The sequence below is a fragment of the Salmo salar genome, chromosome ssa09, assembly GCF_905237065.1.
Source record: "Salmo salar chromosome ssa09, Ssal_v3.1, whole genome shotgun sequence".
NCBI classification, from domain to species: domain Eukaryota; kingdom Metazoa; phylum Chordata; class Actinopteri; order Salmoniformes; family Salmonidae; genus Salmo; species Salmo salar.
In genome coordinates, this window is record NC_059450.1 from 2,187,480 (window position 1) to 2,214,510 (window position 27,031).

A 27,031-nucleotide genomic window follows, 5' to 3' on the forward strand; every position below is an offset into this window, starting at 1 on the left:
ATACAATGATCCAAAACATAAAGCAAAATCTACAATGGAATGGTTCACAAATAAACATCCAGGTGTTAGAATGGCCAAGTCAAAGTCCAGACCTGAATCCAATCGAGAATCTGTGGAAAGAACTGAAAACTGCTGTTCACAAACGCTCTCCATCCAACCTCACTGAGCTCGAGCTGTTTTGCAAGGAGGAATGGGCAAAAATGTCAGTCTCTCGATGTGCAAAACTGATAGAGACATACCCCAAGCGACTTACAGCTGTAATTGCAGCAAAAGGTGCCGCTACAAAGTATTAACTTAACCTGTTATGTCTAGGGGGCAGTATTTTCACAGCCGGATAAAAAACGTACCCGATTTAATCTGATTATTACTCCTGCCCAGAAACTAGAATATGCATATAATTATTAGCTTTGGATAGAAAACACTCCAAAGTTTCTAAAACTGTTTGAATGGTGTCTGTGAGTATAACAGAACTCATTTGGCAGGCCAAAACCTGAGAAGATTCCATGCAGGAAGTGGCCTGTCTGACAATTTCTTGCCCTTCTTGATTATCTCTATCCATTACAGAGGATCTCTGCTGTTACGTGACACTTCCTACAGCTCCCATGGGCTCTCAGAAGGTGGCAAAAAGCTGAATCGTGGCTTTGCAGGCTCTGGCTGAAAAAAAGTAGCGCGTTTGGGTAGTGGCTGGTTACAGTACTGTGAGACTCAGGCTCGTGCCCGTGTCGACAGAATGCTTTGTTTTCTTTCGTCTGTTTACCTAAACGCAGATTCCCGGTCAGAATATTATCGCTTTTTTACGAGAAAAATGGCATAAAAATTGATTTTAAACAGCGGTTGACATGCTTCGAAGTACGGTAATGGAATATTTAGAAATCTTTTGTCACGAATTGCGCCATGCTCGTGACCCTTATTTACACTTCGGATAGTGTCTTGAACGCACGAACAAAATGCCGCTATTTGGATATAACTATGGATTATTTGGAACCAAACCAACATTTGTTGTTGAAGTAGAAGTCCTGGGAGTGCATTCTGACGAAGAACAGCAAAGGTAATCCAATTTTTCTTATAGTAAATCTGAGTTTGGTGAGTACCAAACTTGGTGGGTGTCAAAATAGCTAGCCTGTGATGGCCGGGCTATCTACTCAGAATATTGCAAAATGTGCTTTCACCGAAAAGCTATTTTAAAATCGGACACCGCGATTGCATAAAGGAGTTCTGTATCTATAATTCTTTTAATAATTGTTATGTTTTTTGTGAACGTTTATCATGAGTAATTTAGTAAATTCACCGGAAGTGTTCGGTGGGAATGCTAGTTCTGAACGTCACATGCTAATGTGAAAAGCTGGTTTTTGATATAAATATGAACTTGATTGAACAAAACATGTATGTATTGTATAACATAATGTCCTAGGAGTGTCATCTGATGAAGATCAAAGGTTAGTGCTACATTTAGCTGTGGTTTTGGTTTTTGTGACATTTAATGCTAGCTTGAAAAAGGGGTGTCTGATTATTTCTGGCTGGGTACTCTCCTGACATAATCTAATGTTTTGCTTTCGTTGTAAAGTCTTTTTGAAATCGGACAGTGTGGTTAGATAAAGGAGAGTCGTCTTTAAAATGGTGTAAAATAGTCATATGTTTGAAAAATGGAAGTTTTCGGATTTTCGAGGAGTTTGTATTTCGCGCCACGCCCTATCATTGGATATTGGAGCGGTGTTCCGCTAGCGGAACGTCTAGATGTAAGAATATAAATAGCTTATATTGAAATATATAATACACCTTTCCCTCGCTTAGAGAAGTGCTTCCATATGCCAATTATTGTATTAGTTCAACCGTTAACTTGAATCACTTTATCCTAGTGTTAACCAGCCCACACACACACACTAGAGACAACAACCCTGTTGACAATACCTAATCCATCCATTTGCCGGTGTGTATCGGAAGATATTTATTAAGTTTTATCTTAAAAGCTAATCATTCCCGATTCACATCGGCGAACAAGGGCCGCACTATATAACAGCTTTTAAGTCATAATATACCCGACCTCTACAATTAGGACATATATTAAACCAAAAAAACTACCTTGGTATTTCTAATGTACAATCTTCAAATTAAATACATAAAAAAATCATAAAGAAAAAAAAAAGGTCAGCCTTACCCTAAATCAAAACCTGATATTACGTCCATACAGTCCAAAGTAACATATTGCCTAAATAGAAAAAGGATAAGTTCATCATACCCATTCTGCATTACCATAAATCCAACCTTATTTTAAGTCCACGGTTCCATAATGCATGAATAATAATAAATGTAAAAAAGTTGTTCATGTAAAAAAGTTTTTGGAGAAAAAAAAACAATGAATCCATATTTGTACTGTGTAATGGGGTGCAAATATGTATCGGGGACTACTTCAACAGGAGGTAGCTACACTCACAGTCACGTTGTAATCTTCGAGTCCTTGAACATTTGATTATTTACATATAATTTATCGACCACTAGACAAACATTCTGCTTCTCTGCTTGGAGCCTTTTGAAAGTGGGGTACAGGGCACGTCGTCTCGCCACTATTTCATGAGGAAATTGTTCATTAAATAGAGAATGGGGTGTTCTTCAATTCTCCACCCTGTTGTAACAAGGCAATCTTCATTTTGTAGCGGGTCAGCATAGCTACGATCGGATGGGGGAAGGCTCTGCTCTGCCACCAAAATGGTGAGCTCTTTGAAAATCAATTGTTTCCACCTGTTCGTCCGTCATCTCGAGATTGCGTTTCATGAACACCTTGACTTTGTTCTCCGTTGACTGATATTTTTTGTTTTCATCATCCTTTATTCCCATTATAATATTATTTCTCATACTTCTGCACTTTAGATCAAGTAATTCGGCTTTCATTGTTTTATTATTATACCGTAGCCTCTCTGTAGTGTCTTTTGGGGAGTCCACGGTAGTTTTCAATATCTTTTAAGGCCTGAACCTCCCCCAGTAGCCCAGGCAATAGACCCAGTTTTTTTTAACCGCTCGCTCATGCTTGTAAGCAATGCTCTATCTTCTGGAGACAGTTATAAAAACTTCCCCCTCCAATGTTAAATTTGGAATTTTAGACAGCAGCTTTCATCCCGTTTCGCTCACAGAACTCGAGGAAAGGTCTTCCCTTGTTCGCTTCGATGTATCTGTTTCTTTTCGAGCATATCAAAATGCTGATCAATAAATAGTTCCAGATTCTCTATATTATCCAGAATTTGTTTTGTAGTTATCAGCTAATCCTCCATTTTTGTCATTTAATTCATGAGACAAGCTATGCCAACCACGTCATCACCCCCCAGCTCGCACATAACATTCTGACTAAACGACATGACCTTTGTTTTAGAGTTGTTTAGGGCAGGGAAAGCTTGTTGGAGACTAAGAAAGCTTTGTTGTAGAGCATTTAACGAGTCCGACGAGAAGGATATACTGCTTCCCCGGGAACAGGCCCAAATCCCCGTAATTTGCGTGAAGAAAAGACGGAGGAAAAGAGGGCGCAGATCGGGCTGCCTTCTGAGAATCTGTAGGCAAGCGAGTAAACTCCCATCCGTTGTACTTACTAACATGCAATCATTGGAAAAAAATTGATGACCGATTACAATTATCCTACCAACGGGACATTGAAAACTGTAATATGTTATGTTTCACCGAGTCGTGGCTGAACAGCTTCTATCTTAAGGCCATCGGACTGTTAAACAGCCATCACTAACATTGAGTGGCTGCTGCCAACATACTGACTCAACAAGCCACTTTGATAATGGGAAAATTGATGAAATCAATTTATCAATTGCCACTTTATATTAGATAATGTTTACATAACCTACATTATTCATCTCATTTGTATATACTGTATGCCATACCATCTACTGCATCTTGTCATCTTGATGCAATTAGATGTATTACTAGCCACTTTAAACAATGCCACTTTATATAACGTTTTCATAACCTACATTACTCACCTCATATGTATATACTGTACTCTATACCATCTACTGCATCTTGCCATCCTGATGTAATGTATCACCAGCCACCTTAAACAATGCTGCTTTATATGTTTTCATACCCTACAATACTCATCTCATATGTATATACTGTACTCCATACCATCTATTACATCTTGCCTATGCCGTTCGGCCATCACTCATTTATATATTTTTATGTACATATTCGTATTCATTCCTTTACACTTGTGTGTACAAGGTAGTTGTTGTGGAATTGGTAGATTACTTGTTAGATATTACCGCATGGTCAGAACTAGAAGCACAAGCATTTCGCTACACTTGCATTAACACCTGCTAACCATGTGTATGTGACAAATAAATTTGATTTCATTTGAACGACACGGATAATATAGAGCTGGCGGGATTTTCCATGCACCAGCAGAACAGAGAAGAAGCTACGTCTGGTAAGACGAGAGGGTGGGGGTGTGTGTCTTTTTGTCAATAACAGCTGGTGCGCGATGTCTATAACAGCTGGTGCGCGATGTCTAACATCAAAGAAGTCTCGAGGTATTGCTCACCTGAGGTAGAGTACCTCATGATAAGCTGTAGACCATACCATCTACCAAGTTCTCATCTATATTATTCATAGCCGTCTATTTACCACCACAGACCAATGCTGGCACTAAGACCGCACTCAACCAACTCTATAAGGCCATAAGCAAACAAGAAAATGCTCTGCATACAAAGCTCTACCCCGCTCTCCATTTGGCAAATCTGACCATAATTCTATCCTCTTGATTCCTGCTTACAAGAAAAACCTAAAGCAGGAAGTACCAGTGACTCGCTCAATACAGAAGTGGTCAGGTGATGCGGATGCTATGCAATTGGGCTGTTTTGCTAGCACAGACTGGAATATGTTCTGGGATTCATCCAACCACCTCAGTTATCGCCTTCATCAATAAGTGCATCGACGACATTGCCCCCACGTACATATCCCAACCAAAATCCATGGATTACAGGCAACATCCGCATTGAGCTAAAGGCTAGAGCTGCCGCTTTCAAGGAGCGGGACACTAATCCACACGCTTATAAGAAATCCCGCTATGCCCCCAGACGAACCATCAAACAAGCAAAGCGTCAATACAGGATTAAGATTGAATCCTACTAGACCGGCTCTGATGCTCGTCGGATGTGGCAGGGCTTGAAAACTATTACGGACTACAAAGGGAAACCCAGACGCGAGCCTACCAGACGAGCTAAATGCCTTTTATGCTCGCTTTGAGGCAAGCAACACTGAAGCATGCACGAGAGCACCAGCTGTTCTGGACGACTGTGTGATAACGCTCTCGGTAGCCGATGTGAGCAAGACCTTTAAACCTGTTGGGGCTAGGGGGCAGTATTTTCACGGCCGGATAAAAAACGTACCCAATTTAAACAGGTTACTACTCCGGCCCAGAAAATAGAATATGCATATTATTAGTAGATTTGGATAGAAAACACTCTGAAGTTTCTAAAACTGTTTGAATGGTGTCTCTAAGTATAACAGAACTCATATGGCAGGCAAAAACCTGAGAAAAAATACAAGCAGGAAATGGAAATTCTGTGGCTGTACTATTTTCAAGTCATTGCCAATAAAACACACAGTGACAAAGGATTCATTTTGCACTTCCTATGGCTTCCACTAGATGTCAACGATCTTTATAAAGTTGTTTGAAGCGTCTCTGATGAACAGAGACCGAATGAGAAGGAAGGGAAGTTGACGTCCCTGGGATGTCGTCACTTCATTATTGCGCGCACATGTGCGTTCATGTGAGGCGGGACCTTTTTCAAAACGTGTTTTAACCTGTTAGGGCTAGGGGGCAGTATTGACACGGCTGGATAAAAAACGTACCCGATTTAATCTGGTTACCACTCCTGCCCAGTAACTAGAATATGCATATAATTATTGGCTTTGGATAGAAAACACCCTAAAGTTTCTAAAACTGTTTGAATGGTGTCTGTGAGTATAACAGAACTCATATGGCAGGCAAAAACCTGAGAAGATTTCATGCAGGAAGTGGCCTGTCTGACAAGGTGTCGTTCTTCTTGTCTCTGTTTATTGAAGAGTGAGGATCTTAGCTGTACCGTGACACTTCCCACGGCTGCCATAGGCTCTCAGAAGGCGGCAAAATGCTGAATCGTGGCTTTGCAGGCTCTGGCTGAAACAAAGTAGCGCGTTTGGGTAGTGGCTGGTTACAGTACTGTGAGACTCAGGCTCGTGCCCGCGTCGACCGAAAGCTTTGTTTTCTTTCCTCTGTTTAGCTAAATGGACATTCCCGGTCGGAATATTATTGCTTTTTTACGAGAAAAATGGCATAAAAATTTATTTTAAACAGCGGTTGACATGCTTCGAAGTACGGTAATGGAATATTTAGATTTTTTTTGTCACGAATTGCGCCATGCGCACGACCCTGATTTACCATTTCGGATAGTTTCTGGAACGCACGAACAAAACGCCGCTATTCGGATATAACGATGGATTATTTTGGACCAAACCAACATTTGTTATTGAAGTAGCAGTCCTGGGAGTGCGTTCTGACGAAGACAACAAAAGGTAATCAAACTTTTGTAATAGTAAATCTGATATTGGTGAGTGCTAAACTTGCTGGGTGTCTAAATAGCTAGCCCGTGATGGCTGGGCTATGTACTTAGAATATTGCAAAATGTGCTTTCACCAAAAAGCTATTTTAAAATCTGACATATCGAGTGCATAGAGGAATTCTGTATCTATAATTCTTAAAATAATTGTTATGCTTTTTGTGAACGTTTATCGTGAGTAATTTAGTAAATTGTTAGTGAATTCGCCGGAAGTTTGCGGGGAATTTGCTAGTTCTGAACGTCACATGCTAATGTAAAAAGCTGGTTTTTGATATAAATATGAACTTGATTGAACAAAACATGCATGTATTGTATAACATAATGTCCTAGGGTTGTCATCTGATGAAGATCATCAAAGGTTAGTGCTGCATTTAGCTGTCTTCTGGGTTTTGGTGACATTATATGCTAGCTTGAAAAATGGGTGTCTGATTATTTCTGGCTTGGTACTCTGCTGACATAATCTAATGTTTTGCTTTCGTTGTAAAGCCTTTTTGAAATCGGACAGTGTGGTTAGATTAACGAGAGTCTTGTCTTTAAATAGCTGTAAAATAGTCATATGTTTGAGAAATTGAAGTAATAGCATTTCAAAGGTTTTGAAAATCACGCCACAGGATTCAACTGGCTGTTACGTAGGTGGGACGAATTCGTCCCGCCGGCCCTAGAGAGGTTAAGACACAGGAGAGGTCGGGTTGAAATATTGTTTGTGTTTCTCGTTAAAAATGGACCAAAAGATTGATGCTAAACAACGTTTGACATGTTTGAACGAACGTAAATAGATTTTTTTTTTTACTTTTCGTCGTGACTTTTCCCTCCCGCGCCCTACATTTTGAGTAGCCTACCGAACGCGCTAACAACACGGAACAGCATGGAGTTATTTGGACATAAATTATGAACATCATCGAAGAAAAAAAAAATGTGTTGTGGACCTGAGATTCCTGGAAGTGCCTTCTGATGAAGATTATTAAAGGTAAGGGAATATTGCTAATGTTATTTATGGTTTTAGATGATTCCAACATGGTGGCTATCTGTATAGCCTAGTGTATTTTTCTGACCAGAGTACTCAGATTATTGCAAAGTATGCTTTCCCAGTAAAGTTATTTTGAAATCTGTCAATGCGGTTGCATTCAGGAGAATGCAACCGTTATTCTTTGAATAACAGTTTAATACTTTAACCACGTTTTATAATGAGTATTTTTTGTAAATTCACTGGCAGTTTTGGGGAGACACATTTTCTCAACGACACGCGCCGATGTAAAATGCTGTTTTTGGATATAAATATGAACTTGATAGAACAGAAATGCATGTATTGTCTAACATAATGTCCTAGGAGTGTCATCTGATGAAGATTGTCAAAGGTTAGTGCATAATTTTAGCTGGTTTTCTGCTTTTGGTGACGCCTGTCCTTGAATTGAAAATGGATGTGTGTACTTTTTTGGCTATGTACTCTCCTAACATAATCTAACTTTATGCTTTCGCCGTAAAGCCTCTTTGAAAATCGGACAATGTGGTTCGATTAAGGAGATGTTTATCTTTTAAATGGTGTAAAATAGTTGATTGTTTGAGAAATTGAAATTATTAGATTTTTGATGTTTTGAATTTCCTGCCATGCTAGCAATCCCGTCAGTGGGATTAGGTTACCCTTGATCCCCAAGAGGTCAATGTTCACTAAGCCGCAGCGCCAGCTGGATTACCAGGACGTGTACTCAAAGCATGCACGGACCAGTGTCTTCACTGACATTTTCAAATAATTTTTTCATCCAAAAATTGTGTTTGACCAGATAAAATGCGATTTTACTGTAAACAAATTGACAACAGACTTTCAAATGGAAGGACATTCAACAAGCACGGCACTTGACAGAAATTTATGATAAAAAGATTGTCGGAACTGTTTTGTTAGACTTCAGTGCAGCTTTTGACATTATCGATCAAAGTCTGCTGCTGGAAAAACTTATGGCTTTACACTCCCTGCTATATTGTGGATAAAGAGCTACCTGTCTAACAGAACACAGAGGGTGTTCTTTAATGGAACTCTCTCCAGATAGAATCAGGAATTCCCCAGGGCATCTGTCTAGGCCCCTTACTTTTTTCAATCTTTATTAATGACATGCTACTGGCTTTGACTAAAGCCAGAGTGTCTATGTACGCAGATAACGTAACACTATACATGTCAGCTACTACAGCGAGTGAAATCACTGCAACACTTAATAAAGAGCTGCAGTTCATTTCAGAATGGGTGGCAAGGAATAAGTTAGTCCTAAATATTTCAAAAACTAAAAGCATTCTTTTTGGGACGAATCATTCACTAAACTAAATATTGTAATGAATCATGTGGAAATTGAACAAATTGAGGTGACTAAACTGCTGGAAGTAACTCTGGATTGTAAACTGTCATGATCAAAACATATTGATACAACAGTAGCTAAGATGGGGAGAAGTCTGTCCATAATAAAGCTTTGCTTTTCCTTCTTAGCAACACTATCAACAAGGCAGGTCCTACAGACCTTAGCTTTGTCGCACCTGGACTATTGTTGTTGGTCACGTGCCACAAAAAGGGACCTCGGAAAATTACAACTTGCTCAGAACAAGGCAGCACGGCTGGCCCTTAAATGTACACAGAGAGCTAATATTGTAAATCTCTCATGGTTCAAAGTGGGGGAGAGATTGACTTCATCACTAATTGTTTTTGTAAGAAATGTTGACATGCTGAATGCACCGAGATGTCTATTTAAATTACTAACACACAGCTCGGACACCCATGCATGCCCACAAGACATGCCACCGGAGGTCTCTTCACAATCCCCAAGGCAGCAACTACTCTTCCTGGGGTCCAAGCACATTAAGCTAATAAATACAAATACTGACCCTTGGATGGTGTCAGAGTGAGGAAAGGCTGTTTCAATTATAAACAGAAGTGACCAGCTTACAGGTCAAGAGTGTAGCAGAGATATAAACAATGAAACCAAGACATTATGGTGAATGAGAACAGGTCCTATCCAGCCTTGAATGCGAAGCTGGTTTACAGATGGACAGAGTGAAAGGCGGACAAAAACTAAAAAAGAGAAAGGTGATATACATGAGTATACAAGAGGAGGTCATGAGTTGCATCAGGTATGTTACTAGTACTGGGTTGGACTAAAAGCCTGCAAATCCACTGTGGGTTCTCAGGACCCCACAGTGAAGAACACTGACCGAACTAGCTAGCTTAAGAGAGAACTTCAGACTTGAACCCACCTCCTGTGTCAAAGTCCACGTCCTCCTCCTCCACCTCGCTAACAAAATGTCCGCCACGGGGGGCAAGCGGGGGATCGCTCTCCATACGAGGGCTGCTCTCTCCCCTGTTGTTGGGGAACACCTCCAGGACTGTGTGCTCCGGTTGAGGGACCACCTGGGGGGCTTGGGCCTGGGGCTGGAGCTGCTGCTGTTGTTTCACGTCCTCCAGAGGGGGCTGATGGGGCTGGTTCCAGGGCTCGGGCTCCAGGGCTGGGAACTTGGCCAGGTACTCCCCTGGACCCGACGGACCGGATGCTGGAGGTGGCTTGCCATGGTTGTCATGTTCACGATACTGGGGGTCAGAGGTTAAAGGAAGGTCACCTCCATAGGGCTGCAGGCGGGCTTGACCCGGGAGGGCGCCATGGTCCAAGTGTGAGGGCTGGAGGAACTCTGGGATAGTGGGGGATTGGAAGTCGGGGTCGGCGATGGGTGGATAGTCCTCGTCGGGTTCTTCTTCTTCGAAGGTTTCATGGTACTCTACTTCTGGGTACCCTGCAGTGGTGCTGTCATCGCCCTCCTGGCCTCTAGGAGGTGGCGTGGCGAGAGCACCACCCACAGCGGCGGGCACAACATTCTCGAAGGAGTAGCGGTTGCCGATGTGGAAGAGCCACACACCAGGTACGCCAGTATTGCCAAACCTGAGGAAAGGGAGAAAAGGAGAAGAAGCATCTTTCTGCATTTCAGGAGAAGGAAACTGCCTCCAGTATTTATGCTGCAGTAGTTTGTGTCGGGGGGCTAGGGTCAGTCTGTTATATCTGGAGTACTTCTCCTGTCTTATCCGGTGTCCTGTGTGAATTTAAGTATGCTCTCTCTAATTGCTTTCTTTCTTTCTTTCTTTCTTTCTTTCTTTCTCTCTCGGAGGACCTGAGCCCTAGAACCATGCCTCAGGACTACCTGACATGATGACTCCTTGCTGTCCCCAGTCCACCTGGCCGTGCTGCTGCTCCAGTTTCAAATGTTCTGCCTGCGGCTATGGAACCCTGACCTGTTCACCGGACGTGCTACCTGTCCCAGACCTGCTGTTTTCAACTCTCTAGAGACAGCAGGAGCGGTAGAGACACTCTCAATGATCGGCTATGAAAAGCCAACTGACATTTACTCTTGAGGTGCTGACTTGTTGCACCCTCGACAACTGTGATTATTATTATTTGACCATGCTGGTCATTTATGAACATTTGAACATCTTGGCCATGTTCTGTTATAATCTCCACACGGCACAGCCAGAAGAGGACTGGCCACCCCTCATAGCCTGGTTCCTCTCTAGGTTTCTTCCTAGGTTTTGGCCTTTCTAGGGAGATTTTCCTAGCCACCATGCTTCTACACCTGCATTGCTTGCTGTTTGGGGTTTTAGGCTGCGTTTCTGTACAGCACTTTGAGATATCAGCTGATGTAAGAAGGGCTATATAAATACATTTGATTTGATTTGCATGTACTATCTATCTTGCTACGAAGTCCTTACATAAGGTCTCTGTAAAATAAGTGGCAAAACAGTTGGAACACTAAAAACCTTTCATTACAGATCCCAGCTTTATAACCTCAGGTAAGCTATTCAATATACAGTTGAAGTCGGAAGTTTACATACACCTTTGCCAAATACATTTAAACTCAGTTTCACAATTCCTGACATTTAATCCTAGTAAATATTCCCTGTCTTAGGTAAGTTAGCATCACCACTTTATTTTAAGAATGCGAAATGTCAGAATAATAGTAGAGAGAGATTAATTTCAGCTTTAATTTATTTCACCACATTCCCAGTGGGTCAGAGGTTTACATACACTCAATTAGTATTTGGTAGCATTGCCTTTAAATTGTTTAACTTGGGTCAAACGTTTCGGGTAGCTTTCCACAAGCTTCCCACAATAAGTTGGGTGAATTTTGGCCCATTCCTCCTGACAGAGCTGGTGTAACTGAGTCAGGTTTGTAGGCCTCCTTGCTCACACGCTTTTTCAGTTCTGCCCACAAATATGGGATTGAAGTCAGGGCTTTGTGATGGCCACTCCAATACCATGACTTTGTTGTCCTTAAGCCATTTTGCCACACCTTTGCTTGGGGTCACTGTCCATTTGGAAGACCCATTTGCAACCAAGCTTTAAATTCCTAACTGATGTCTTGAGATGTTGCTTCAATATATCCACATTATTTTCCTCCCTCATGATACCATCTATTTTGTGAAGTGCACCAGTCCCTCCTGCAACAAAGCAACCCCACAACATAATGCTGCCACCCCTGTGCTTCACAGTTGGGATGGTATTCTTCGGCTTACAAACCTCCCCCTTTTTAATCCAAACGTAACGATGGTTATTATGGCCAAACAGTTCTATTTTTGTTTCATCAGACCAGAGGACATTTCTCCAAGCAGTACGATCTTTGTCCCCATGTGCAGTTGCAAACCGTAGTCTGGATTTTTTTAATGGAGGTTTTGGAGCAGTGGCTTCTTCCTTGCTGAGCGGCCTTTCAGGTGATGTCGATATAGGACTCGTTTTACTGTGGATATTGTCACGGGTGTCGTAGGGTGTAGACCAAAACGCAGCGGGAAAATGTACACTCATCTTCTTTTTTTAACAGACAAAGAAGGAAAAACCAAAAACGTATACCAACAAACACAACGACAAAGAACAGGCCGGTAAGGCACAAAGCTATACACAGCAACAATCTCCAACAAAATCCCATGACAAAAACACTCCTAAATATAGGACCTTCAATCAGAGGCAACGATAGACAGCTGCCTCCAATTGAAGGCCCCAATCCCCATTACCAAAACATAGAAATACAAACACCTAGAAAGAACATAGAAAAACTAACAGAACAATAACCAAAACCCTGGACTAATAAATAAAATACCCCTCTACATACATAACCACCCCGAACCATATAAACCAAATACCCCCTCTACATGAACACATACACAAACACACCCTGAACCACATAAAACAAATACCCCTGCCACGTCCTGACCAAACTACAAGAACAAATAACCCCTTTACTGGTCAGGACGAGACAGATATAGATACTTTTGTACCTGTTTCCTCCAGCAACTTCACAAGGTGCTTTGCTGTTGTTCTGGGATTGATTTGCACTTCTCGCACAAAAATACGTTAATCTCTAGGAGACAGAACGCGTCTCCTTCCTGAGCGGTATGACGGCTGCATGGTTCCATGGTGTTTGTACTTGCGTACTACTGTTTGTACAGATGAATGTGGTACCTTCAGGCATTTGGAAATTGCTCCCAAGGATGAACCAGACTTGGAGGTCTGCAATATTTCTTCTGAGGTCTTGGCTGATTTCTTTTAATTTTCCCATGATGTCAAGCAAAGAGGCACTGAGTTTGAAGGTAGGCCTTAAAATACATCCACAGGTACACCTCCAATTGACTCAAATTATGTCAATTAGCCTACCAGAAGCTTCTAAAGCCATGATGTCATTTTATGGAATTTTCCAAGCTGGTGAAAGGCACAGTCAACTTAGTGTATGAAAACTTCTGACCCTCTGGAATTGTGATACAGTAAATTATAAGTGAAATAATCTGTCTGTAAACAATTGTTGGAAAAATTACTTGTGTCATGCACAAAGTAGATGTCCTAACCGACTTGCCAAAACGATAGTTTGTTTACAATACATTTGTGGAGTGGTTGAAAAACTAGTTTTAATGACTCCAACCTAAGTGTATGTAAACTTCCGACTTCAACTGTAACTAACTCTATGTTTGGGACTTATGCCATAAGAAGTAGTGATGTCCTGTACTTACTGGTAGAGGTTCTTTAGACTCTGCTCATTGCTGGTGACGCTATAGTAGGTTCCCTCCATCCGAGAAAATATAAAGGACACTTCTCCCCTGCTAAAGCCAACTCTAGCCGGCAGCTCAATTTCCACATTGTAGGACTCTTTAGGGCGCGTCCCAAAGAAATGCAGTCCGTCCTCGGGGTAGAGGAAGAGGGCATAGGAGTCATTCTCATCGTAGGCCACCACCGCCTGGAACGTGTTCAACTACAGAGGAGATAAGAGGGTGGAGTAAGTGCACTGTTCGCACAAAGCCCTTTTAGTTTGCAATCTTGCATTTTACCTCTACAGTTTCATTGGAAATGTTTTGCATGGCATGTACTGTACATGGAATTTGAAGATGCTTTTATTTCAAGTGACTAGCTAACAGCAGTGTTTTTCCTAAGTACATGGAGTAGCCAGCCAAATAGAAAATGTAGCCAGACAGAGTTCTCCGAGCTCGGGGTGTCCGGGGTGCCATGCCCCCCCACGTAATTTTTTTGCTGAACGAGCTCTATTTTGGTGACCTCTGGTACATTCTAATGCCTTGATTCCATCTGAAATACAAAGCTAAATTATTGAATAGTTTAACAATTTTACCTCCCAGATTGGTAAAATGAGTTGTGGTCTTGAGTAGAAAGATGTGACTTCAGTGTATGTTTAATTGTTTTGGATATCGTCTAGGCCTAGGCCTATATGATCAGGACTATTTTCTAAGAGAACATTAAAGGGATACAAAATGACATATTGGTTTCCTTACCCTGTAAGCAGTCTATTGACAAGGTTTGACAGCAATCCATGTTTTAGTTTAGTTTCCCTGGCAGTGTTCCACATGATATGATTGCTTACTTTTAGCTTTCTTTTATTAGGCTTTTTCTCAGCTATCTGCAACTGTCACTGATTTGTTTCACTTGTGCTTGTCACCACCCCCTTCTAGGTGTCGCCCATTTCCCCCATTATCCCCTGGGTACTTATACCTGTGTTCTCGGTTTGTCTGTTGCCAGTTCGTCTTGTTTGTTCAAGTCAACCAGCATTTTGTCTCAGCTCCTGCTTTTCCCCAGTCTCTCTTTTTCTCATCTTCTTGTTTTTGACCCTTGCCTGTCTTGACTCTGAGCCTGCCTGCCGTCCTGTGCCTTTGCCCCTACTCTGGATTACCAACCTCTGCCTGACCTAACCCTGGGCCTGCTTGCCATCCTGTACCTTGACCCCACTACTCTGGATTATCGACCCCTGCCTGCCTTGACCTGTCATTTGCCTGCCGCTGTTGTTGCAATAAACATAGTTACTTCAACACAGTCTGCACTTGGGTCTTACCTGAAACCTGATAGCAACACATATGATGAAGCAGGTGTTTCTGCTACACAGAAAGCAGCAGTTGACTACTCCATTGTCCACACTTTCATTAAATTAGTAGGTCTATATCAATATCTTTAAAACATAGCATATAAGTATCATGGGCTTTTATAATAATTCAATCTTTCTTTTATCATATTTTGGACCAGAAAAAAGCTCTCTCCACTACCTATTGTTCCTGCAGTGAGGATTCACCATCTTCATCAAATGTTTTCATAATTTATCTGCAGATAATGGCCAAAAAGAAATACTAGCCTACCAGAATACAAATTAGGGAGCCACATGAATGGCTCTCTTACTGATGCGATTCGTAGAGCCCTATATTTGATTGTACGCTTGTTTATTCCATGTGTAACTCTGTGTTGTTGTTTGTGTCGCACTGCTTTGCTTTATCTTGGCCAGGTCGCAATTGTAAATGAGAACTTGTTCTCAACTAGGCTACTTCGTTTTTTCTCCAAATTACATTTAGTTTTTCCAGGTTTAAAATTGTTTCACTTTTTTTCAGGTTTTCGCTCTCAAAACCACATTTTTAATAGCAAAACAACCAAATTGAGGTCTGGGAAAAATATGATTTTGGTTATTTTCTTTATGTAGTTACCCTTTAATTCAAGTGTGAACCTACCAAGAGGCTGTTGTTTAGCTGTGTTTTTGTAGCGCACGTGATGGTAGAGTTTGCAAAACAAACACCCACTGGATTGATGCAAATAATCATGATATCATTCTGCCAGGTAAGCATAGGCTACTTTGTAGTTAACATTTAATTTAGGTTTTTGCGAAAGCCTTGTGTACCGTTAGCATCATGCTAACGGTACACAAAGTGGTTGATGCGCACCCCGCACACAGACAGACAGGGGCATTCTCATGGAAAAAGTAGCTGGCTGTTTAGCCAACGGCTGGCGCTTAGTGAAAACATTGGAACAGAATAAAAATGTGTATTTTGGACTCCCATTGACATCAATGTATGATTCACACAAAAGTTGACATTGTGTGTAAGTCTCAAGTAGGGATTTAACAGTGTAAACAAAAAACTGTGGTAAGCACAGTGGTAGCATTATCTGTTTAATAACAGAAGTGTTTAGAGTCCAGAATCAAAAAGCCACACTTCTTAAAGAGCCAACTGAAAGTGAACAGAGCTTCAATCAAACTCTGTAACAGCTCTTTCCAAGTACAGTATAGTACAGTGCACTGGATTCCATTTCTCATCCTCTGCCTATTAGTGCCCAGGGAACAGGCAGTCATCCTCTAACATTTTAACACTCACTCCCCATGTTTAAACTTCACACCACTCTCCCCCCTACCCCCCACTCCAAAATGTTGACCGAATATCATTCCTGTCCTCCAACTTTTACAGGAGCGTCACCGTTTTTACATGCCGGGGGTTCTCACCCCCCCCCCGGAAACATTTCCCCCCATGCCCTTTATGGAGTTTTTTAAAGGCTGTCCTCTTCCCCCTCCAAGCTGGTTTTCACACCCTTTTTAAAGAGGTCCAGCACACCACTAAAAGGCTTAAAAGACCATAATTAAATGTGTAGCGGGCTTGTGAGGGGACCCGCTCTTGATGTCTTGTCTCGTGCAATTTGTTATTATTACAAGCAGTGTGGTTTTCTGAGCCGTTTAATTAAATGTGTGGGAAGTGTGGGAACACAAAAACTTCAAGAGAGCGGCTGAGTGGGGGTTACGTCTTAAACCGTTGAAGAGGAGAAGACGACTTCTCGATGGCCACACACAGTTTACAGACCTAGACTGATATAGTTTGGGTATGAGAGCAAATGGTGATAGAGGCCCATATCTCACCCAGCATGGTATTTTCAACTTTGAGGACAGAGATACCCCCCCAACCTCTCTTATCTCTCCCTAGACCTGTATGAAATCCCTCAACCCCCCCCCCCTCCCCCAGCTCTAGTAATCCAAGAAGCTATCCCAGAGCAGAGCTATCACCTTCATCACCACTGTCACATCAAAAACAACCCCCTCCTCCACCCTCATTCCCCCATTCCAGACCCCAGAGACAATCATGCATCTGGTTCAGAGAGAGAGGGAGCGAGAATAGAGAAAGGGAGAGAGAATAGAGAGAGAGATGTGAGAGAAAGAGAGAGAGAAAGACAGAGAAATAGTGAGAATAGCGAGAGACAGAAAAGACAAGAGACAGACAAGAGAGAAAGACCCTCAGGCTTACTAATTCCACAGCCCCCCCAACCTACTATCCCCCCGCCACAGAAAAGTTCCCTAATTACAAGACCACACTGCCTCGGAGAAGCTTTAGAAAACAAGCCCATATACAAGATTGTTTAAAGATGTTATTGTAAATTACTCTTCCCACGTGTGGCTATAGGACGGGGACAAGCTTAGATGGGGGGGTGGCAGGCATACATTTTGGGGAAGGGGGTGTTGGATTTGATGTGGAGGTAGGGGACTGGTAATGGAGACACTGTGCCAAGCCTGATGAGATGATAGCACCCAGACCCTCTCATTGTTGAGATTTGCTCCAAATACTCAAGGTTTAGAGCAGACTTCCACCACTGCATGTTTGCTCAAGGGCTAACACTTCAACAGACCTCCAACAATCTCCACCCCCCACACACCCACCACCAACCCCAACCCCAGCAGGGGAGGTAGGGAGGTGGGGAGATGGACATCTGGAGCTGGGGGTGGTTGCAGAGGCTTGGATGAGCTGGAGAGGTGGTAGGCTGGAGAGCTGTGTTGTTCCAAGAGATAAAGCCATTCCAATCCCAAAGGAAAACACAGAGGGATCATCCAGAGGTTTTTCCTTTCCCCTTGAAATGTCGCTTCCCCTCCTCCGAACAAAGTGAAACACACTGGCTGGCACACTCTCTTCTTCCCCTCCACGTTCGGTCAAGCGGAAACATAGTAAATAACCAAAAGCCAGAGGAAGAGCGTGTGCTTTTACTGTAGAGTCCAACTCCTACACACACATGCGCACGGAACACACGCACGCACAAACACACACAAAAACACACACACAAACTTCATTAATACTGTCTATCAAAGATGTTCAAGAAGTGTATTCTTGGTCATGTCACAGCAACACTTGAACTGGAGACTACCACAAGAATCTGTTGGGTGAGTCAGGGATGACTAGGGGCCAGTCTGGGATTGGAGCACACAAACACACAGAGACACAGACACACCAGACGTCTCCCAGACCCTCTTGAGGTGGGTGTGTGTGAGAGAGGAATGGCAAAAATGCCACAAGACAGATGCCGTTGTTTGTTTGTTGCCAGGTTTTGAGGCAGCGTCCGCAGCTGCAGACGAGCAGGCTGCCAACCAGTCCATTAGGCATTTCCAATGATATGGGAACTCACACACACGGACAGACGCGCGCACACACACACACACACACACACACACACACACACACACACACACACACACACACACACACACACACACACACACACACACACACACACACACACACACACACACACACACACACACACACACACACACACACACACACACACACACAGGGTTGCAAGACAGGTCTGCTAATTTTACAGCCCGCTTTCATGTTCTCTTAGACCAATGTAATAAAATGTGGGGACAGATTGTGGTTTAGGGGGACAAAATCTGGTTTTGGCACCAATACCCCTGAACATGATCCAACAGAAACAGAACAGTGAGGCCTCTAATCAACAAGCTGTACGGTTTTGATTGTTTGGTTTATCTGGTGTCTGGGGGAAAGAGAGGGTGGAACTCATGTTCCCTTGCACTTATAGACTTCAACAAGAAGGGAGGTGTTTCCAAGGAGGAATCTTGTTAAGGGCAAGAGCAGAGGCGTCCCCAGAACTAATAAATAACAAAAGACAATATTTCCAGTGTGCCTTCACAGCTGTCTGTTCTCTCTCACTGAGAGAGAAGGCGTGGGCCCTTGTCCAACAGAAAAGCCTATTCATTCGCGCGCATTAGAATCACTAGTCGACACTGAATATTATGGCTGTTCAGTTCAAGTCAGTGGGACTTTCCTCATTACACACACATGTGCACGCACGCATGTACGCACACACACAGAAATCTGAAGTCAATCCATTTCAACCCCCTCATAGCGAACAACCAGTCACTCTTAATACCCCAGGTTTGTTTGTAGCCTACCTGTGGGTAGTGACTGAACACACTAAGCTTTTCATGTTGGGATGGAACAAAAGCTGTACTGCCCCGGCTGGAATAGGGACCCTTTTAAAACGTCATTATCTGAGCCCCGGCTGAAAGAGAACGCGTAAATTTCTCCAGATTCCAAGAGTCCATGAATTAGCAGCTGAAGGGAAAATCTTGGTATTTTTCATGAAAGGTATTGCATTATTGGTGTACTGTGTCTAGGACAACACTTTCACAAACATTACCCTCATGCTTAGCAAACATGTTAGTTAATCCAATTGACCCTTTGCTAAACCCCGCCCCCATTCTAACCACTGGCAAAATCCCCTCACAATGATTTCATACTGTGTTTTTAATACACAATGCTTCACGGGAACCTGGTAAAATGATGTTTGTAGTGTGGATAGCCACTGAATGGCGCTGAATCAGCATGCAGTCAAAGCTATAACCACTTTTGGAGCTAACTAGTGCTCTCAAATTGTAACCTGATGTCGACAGCAGATGGGAGTTGTATTCAAAACTGCTAACTTTTTAGCTAATATACATTTAGCTAGCTAGCGTAAACAACGTTTGGTGGTCAATCAGACTGCAAGCTAGCTAACCAGCAGAGCTAGCAAACAATGTAACAAAAGTATAATTTCAGATTCGAAAAATACTCCATCAAGACACTGCATTTCAGGAATTAGAGTAGCAAGTACTACTGGTGCACTGTTCAATTATTTAGTTATTTTTTAAAGAAAAGTCTCAGTTTTGCTATAGCCCTCACTGTCTTTCATGCAATTTAAACATGAACGTGTGAGCTTTTCCGAGGCGTCGGACTCTACAACAGTTGCTATCCATTGGAGCGCTGCAATTGGTTGCCCAAAATCCCGGGGCAGGGATTAGCGAAGGTTCAATTATAAATGGGATAGGTGAAATCTAGGTTTGTATTCTGTGAATATGTCTATCCAGGACCTTATAGATTCTAGAACAAGCAACCCTAAGAGTTATCAGTGTGATGCATAAGTCACTATAGCCTGTCTGTGCGATTTGAATCCAATACATTTAATACATTAATTTATGAAGTAAAGCCCAAGCATTATGATAATGACTGTTAGCACTAGCAGCGGCAGTCTCACACTGCTCCCCTATTAGAAAGCACAAGCCCCTGCATTGAGCAGGGGGCAAGAGTATGGTTTCTCTGGTTTCTCCCCATAGACTTATATCAAGTGTTTTTATAGTGAAAGGTAACACTCCACAGAGGCTCTATAGAGAATAAGACTCCGACATATCTGATCGGATTCTAGGATCTTGGCACAGTCAGAGTAGAGGAGATGTTATCTGATTAAATCAAGCTGCTTTCTACGTTTTTGTCCTCATAATCTCTGCAATACCTCTTTAGTAGCTAGCCAGAAATATGCACTCTTAATGATAAGTTACATGCCTAATGGAGGGTTTGAGAGACTTTCACATAACATGTTTTTCTGTGAGTAATACATGAAGATGATACCATAGAAATATAATTACTTGAACATTGACTTGAATGGGAATGTCCATTCTAGTAGTTCTATTTCTATGGGTAATACATAATATGATCCCTAATAGACTGTGAGGGTGGGAGAGAGATGCCCAGTCGCCCTTGGGGGTAGGAGGGGGACGAAGGGTAGAGGGATGAAGGGGGGACGAGTTGAAGTGGACGGCTGATGACCTGGATTGATGACCTCTGCCCAGTGACCAAAGGTCAAGAGGCAGTTTAGGGATGAGAGAGACCCAAATCCCTAGGGGGAGGGAGGGGGGTAGTCATATATACTTAGTAACTCCATACAGGCTACAGACTCAGCTACAAAGAGACAGACAAACGGACCAATAGAAAGACAGGCAAACAAAATGATAGACAGACAGACCAAAGGACTGACCGACAGACAGTCAGGCGGCCAGCCAGCTGCACAGACAGACAGCTAGTCATACAGGCAGACTCACCCTATCGGATGGCCCGGTGGCACGCGTCACCTCCTCATAGGCGGCAACGTTCTCCCAGGTGGCGATGACGGCGTGCGTGGGTGTGAAGTGGCCACCGGGAAAGCCCCGGTGCACCTCCTGCGCCACCCGGTTGAGAAGGGTGGGCGACTCGGTGACTCGGTAGTAGATGGCGCCCTTCCCCTTGCTGGTGTCGATGTCTGCCAGGAAGGGGGCGATGACGGGGAAGTCAGTGGGGAAGCCATCGTCCACGTACTGCTTCTCCATAGGCAGGTCCTGGGCTGAGATGATGCCATTGGTTGCCACCTGGAGAAGAAAGAATGGGGAAAGAGTGCAGTGTGGGAAATAGGAATGAGTGCTGAATAGCAAATCGACCCCTAATTTAACCAGGGAGGTCACATTGAGATTGACATCTATTTTTATCAAGTGAGCCCTGGCCCCTAGGCACTCCTGTAGATCTGAAACTGTTTACTGAATGGATACAATACAGCAAAAAATGTCATCCAGCCTATCATAAGGCGAGCTGAAGTAATTACAGATAGCTTATCCAATCCTTCTGAGCTACAGGATGCCTTAGGGGTTTGGAGTTAGGGATGAGGGGCAATTTGGAATTCAACATTTATTTCTCCAATGGCCAAAGGGAAGACCTCTCAAGAAGTGTGTTAGACTTGGTGATATTACAGCTGTTGTAAGGGTTACCAGATCCTACAAAGGACTTTTTTTTCACCTTGGTGTGAAAAACATGCACTTTAACTCAGCGATTCTCAACTGGTGGGTGTCAGTAAAAAATACAAAATAATGATAATAATGTTTCTTTAAAAGAAAGAAATACTCCAGTCTGAACTCAAACCTGGTACAAATTGTGTAGAAATTATAATGAACTTACATATTTTTTGTAATAATTGAATCTCTGAACAATTTTTCTTAAATCACAGTGTTTTCAATATAGGGCTATTTGCAGCACTATTTTGGTTGATTTTGTGGTCTCGCAGTGAATTTATTAACATTCTTCATCAAGAATATGGGCAAAAACGTATTATTGGCAATGAAAGAGATGGGAGTGTTGTCATATAATAGCTACACTTACTATTAATATAGCATTAAAAATAGTTTTCCCGGTTGTATTTTGTCGATTCTTTTTCGCGATGCGAAAATTGGGTTGTGGCTGAGACAACCTGGTTCCCGAGACAAAACCAGTTGAAAACCACTGCTAACTGATAATTGCTTTCAAAAGGGACATATATATTTGAGTCGAGTTGTCTAGCGAATTGTGTCTTGATATTTCCATGCTCTGATGCCCTGAGAAAAGTTACAATGTGTAAAATACATTTCCTCAGATAATGTATTTAGTTGAAAACAAGTTTACTCTGACATTCAGCACTAAATATTGACTTTGTTGTACTACGTTTAAACGTTTAAAATGTTCGTTTTACAACTCTTTCGCTGACCCCGAATGGATTCTAACAAGTGATCTATTGATATGAGTAAATGGGTGATTTTCCCAAGTGAGTTAAACTCTGACAACCTAGCGACTCAATGGTCACAGATTCCTAACAGTCATTTAAAGGAAAGATACACCCATTTTGAATGTCATAACGTGTTTGTGCATCTCTGAGCGATGTTTCATCGATTCCTGGGATCATTTCAGTTGTTCGTGTGTATATCTGAGATATTCGCCATTTAAGAAAGCAATAATATAGCCAGTATGACGCATTATGCAAAACGTTTTCATACCGGCTAAATTTCTGCCTGCTTAAACGGCGAATAGCCCAGATACACATAAAATCATGAAATGACCATGGGAATCGACAGAATATGGCTCAGAGATGCACAAATACGATATAACATTCAAATGATTGAATCTTTCCTTTAATAAACTCATGTAACAGATGCAAAGAAAGCAAGTGTTTCATGATTGGTACATAGAACCAAAATACTTAATTGAATGAATAATAATAATTATTAACATTTCCTTATAGATCAGCATATTTTCCTAGTCCATCATGTCCAAAATCGACACATTGACAATGACACAGTCGTATTTAGAAACAGTAGGCTATGCTTACGAGTAATGAGATGTGTATTAATTTGATAATTTCATTACCCTGAATTTGCCTAGTTAAACTCCATGTTCACATGCAATGTACCTCGATAGATCCCAATTTGCCACGTTTTAAAAGATTACTAAAAGTGTTATTTCTTCAGTGACCGTACTAGGACATTCCTCTTGACATATTAATTATCGTGTTCATATATGTGCAATGACCAAGAACCCCAAATGTACCCGGAATGCTTAGTGTGCAAGACAAATATTAGTCATAGTTCATACTCACGTATAGCTCATTGAACTGCGACTCATAGAAATAGAGAGGTCTCTTCAACGCGAGTACTTTGGACGTCTCGTCGTCCCCCTCCTGTAGAGTGAAATCGCCGCTCAGTGTCCCATAAGGAAATATATCTTTCCTCTGAATGGCTGTTACAAGATGAACAGTCCACGACAACTGAAGTAGAAATATCGTTAATTTTCCCATCGCCATTATAAATGTTTTAAAAGCTCTGCATTGATCTAGCAGAAGTTGATAGGAATTCAGCCGGCGGCTCTTGCAGCTAGATAAGAAGAAGCGGACCGGGCGACAGAGCGTTCTATAGGAATTTCAACCCACATCAACTTCTACGTCTGACCCAAGCGTTCCCGAAGTTAAGCGGGAGGGATTTAAAAGTTTAGGGACTGTTGATTGGTTCCACTTGTCTTGACTGGCAAGATCCTGGACACCATCTGGTTTCCATTGAGAAAGAAAAATAGCATTTTTAAATCCACACGACCTTTTCGCAACTATTATCCACAACAATGAATGGGAATATTAGATACATCATTTTGTCAGGATTTTCATTGCTGAACTTTAGTTATAACAATGTAATTCATATAATTATTTCTCTCGGCTTATAATTATAAACATTTTATATCAGTTCTCGTGGGTTCATGTGTCTTTTTTTGTTCAGGGCTAGCCATTGATATATGAGAGAGAGAGAGAGAGAGAGAGAGAGAGAGAGAGAGATATTATTGTATATGGAGAGAGAGATATTATTGTATATTATCTACTTCACTTGCTTTGACAATGTTAACATATGTTTCCCATGCCAATAAAGCCCCTTGAATTGAATTGCGAGAGAGACCAGGGCCTCGTTTTGCAGTTGAGATGTAATTTAAGCATTCCCAATGGGCACACACTGATTGAATCAACATTGCTTCCACATCATTTTAATGAAATGACGTTGAAACAACGTGGAATAGACGTTGAATTTACGTCTGTCTCCAGTGGGTTACGATGATCATACTAGATGCATCTTTATTTACTAGCCAACTTAAAGGACAATTCCGCCACTTTTCAACCTCATATTCATCATCTCCAGCACCAAACCAGTGTCTACATACGTGAAAACAGCGCATTTCTATGATCTGTGGTTAAAAAGGTCCTTCTCTGTGATTATGTTTACATGCACACTAATAATTCATTATGTTTACATGCACACTAATAATTCAATATTTAACTGATTATGGCAGTAGGCCAAGTATGGCAATGGTCATGTAAACACTTTACTCTGCTTACCTTAATCAACGTAAATAAAAAAGAATTGAAGTAAGCATAAGCTGATAAAAACCACTGGTTTTCTGACCAATCTTTTGATGTATTATTACGAACTGGCAATGACTGACCCAGCAGACTCGGATCAGCTCCGCAACGTTATCTCCTCCCAAGGAGCCACCATTGGAAGACACAAGGAGTTACTTCTAAACCTTATGGAAGACTCCAGAACTCGGCAGTATGCCACGACCGCACTTGCAATGCATTACTGGAGCAATTCCGTGGATATTCTACTAGGCAGCAAGCCTTTACGGTAACCCACCAGACTCTCAGTAACCCGCTACCTGGAGCCAGCAACTCATGTGGGTGGAATACGCCCGTAAGACCCTTTCCTGCTCGGCCACTGGCCTCTCGCCCTTCAAGTATTCCTTGGGATATCAGCCCCTGCTCTTCCCTGCGCAAGAGGAAAAAGTCAGCATACCCTCTGCCCAGATGTTTGTCCACAGATGTCTCCATACCTGGAAGAGAGCCTGGGCCATTCTCCTGAAGACCACATCCAGGTATCGGCGATAGGCGGATCACCACCGGACCCCTGCTATCAGCTCGGGCAGAGGGTACGGCTTTCCACTCGGGACCTAGCCCTCCTGATGGAGTCCTGTAAACTTTACCCCCGTTTCATCGGCCCTTTCCCCATCTCTAAAATCCTTAGCCCCTCTGCTGTTTGTCTTCTGTTGCCGCGCTCACTCAGCATACATCAGACTTTTCATGTGTCTAGGATTAAACCTCTGTCTCGCAGCCCTTTGTATCCTGTTTTTCCTAGTCTTCCCAGTTCGGACCTTTCTGCCTGTCCTGACCCTGATCCTGCCTGCCGTCCTGTACTTGCCTGTCCTCAGCCAGAGAGTTTGATTCTGTTTGAGGAAATGGATGATGATGAGACAAAAATGGAGGGGCAAGTTCACAAATATAATGCACTTTTATCATACTATTCAGACATTACCTGCTTAAGGTGGGAGCATGTATTTACTTCAGCTTGGCATTCCTATGCTGTTATCCTCAACTTCCAAGTCCACCACAGGGACCATGCTCCCTCTGTCATTCGAGGTATTAACCTGAGTGATTACAATGTCAGTTAGCCCACACTTCTATCTCAAAATCAAAACCTCTCCCTGTGTTGATATTTGTCCTTACCTGTGTGTAGGAGATACTCCAGGAGTCACCCCCAGAGAAATTCCTTCCCTCTGCCCTCAGAGAGTAAGTACTCTGTCAGGAAATTAAATATGTCAAATCTTATGCTGATGATAATGTGTTTGTAATAGTTTGTTTGTGTACTCACATCTTTGTGGTAAGTTGTGCTGTTGTTTTTGTCCACAGAATTAAAGAGAAAGGTTCTCTTCCTCCTGACTGAAATCAGGGCAAAGATGAAGAACTGTGAGCGACGAGTCGCAAGTGCTGGAAAACCCCTCATCCAGACTTCAAAGCTGAATTGTAGCTGTAAAGATGATTTTTCAATGGGGATTCATTGACATGCATTAAGAAAGAGTTCTAAATAGTAACATCCCTACACTGATTACTTTCTCTCTATCCAAACTCCCTCCCACTGCCACTGTCTACGTAATTTGTTTTATAAAAACAGAAACACAAAAACAACACAACCACCACACCCGATACACAGCAAAACATGCACACACCTGTCCTTGAACGTATCAAATATACATTGCCTTCAGAAAGTATTCATAGCCCTTGACTTTTTCCAAATTTTGTTGTCACAGCCTTAATATAAATGGATTCAATTTCATTTTTTTGTCACCGGCCCCCATTAAATACCCCATTCTCCCTATAGGCTGTCTCGTCGTTGTCTGTGATCAGGCCTACCACTGTTGTGTCATCTGAAAACGTAATGATGGTGTTGGAGTCGTGCCTGGTCATGCAGTCGTGGGTGAACAGGGAGTACAGGAGGGGACTGAGCACGCACCCCTGGGGGTCTCCAGTGTTGAGGATCAGCGTAGCAGATGTGTTGCTACCTACCCTCACCACCTGGGGGCGGCACATCAGGAAGTCCAGGATCCAGTTGCAGAGGGAGGTGTTTTGTCCCAGGATCCTTAGCTTAGTGATGAGCTTTGAGGGCACTATGGTGTTGAACGCTAAGCTGTAGTCAATGAATAGCATTCTCACGTAAGTGTTCCTTTTGTCCAGATGGGAAAGGGCAGTGTGGAGTGCAATAGAGATTGCATCATCTGTGGATCTGTTTGGGCGGTATGCAAATTGGAGTGGGTCTAGGGTTTCTGGGATAATGGTGTTGATGTGAGCCATTACCAGCCATTCAAAGCACTTCATAGCTACAGACGTGAGTGCTACGGGTCTGTAGTCATTTAGGCAGGTTGCCTTTGTGTTCTTGGGCACAGG

General features: G+C 42.4%; 1 protein-coding gene across 4 annotated transcripts in view; it reads right to left on the reverse strand.

The window, feature by feature from the left end:
• nid2a (nidogen 2a (osteonidogen)) overlaps window positions 1-23,715 on the reverse strand; it is a 104,385-nt gene extending 80,670 nt beyond the window's left edge. For 2 of the 4 annotated variants that reach the window (XM_014210032.2, XM_014210031.2), the window contains exons 1-4: window positions 23,378-23,715; window positions 21,048-21,350; window positions 13,609-13,847; window positions 9,825-10,501 (exon numbers count right to left, since the gene is read on the reverse strand). In XM_014210032.2, coding sequence (XP_014065507.2) covers window positions 9,825-10,501; window positions 13,609-13,847; window positions 21,048-21,350; window positions 23,378-23,581 — 1,423 coding nt within the window. In that variant the 5' untranslated portion in view covers window positions 23,582-23,715. The remainder of the gene's footprint in view (window positions 1-9,824; window positions 10,502-13,608; window positions 13,848-21,047; window positions 21,351-23,377) is intronic. The other 2 variants (XM_014210029.2, XM_014210028.2) reach the window with 1 other exon arrangement.
• Window positions 23,716-27,031: the final 3,316 nt, after the last annotated feature.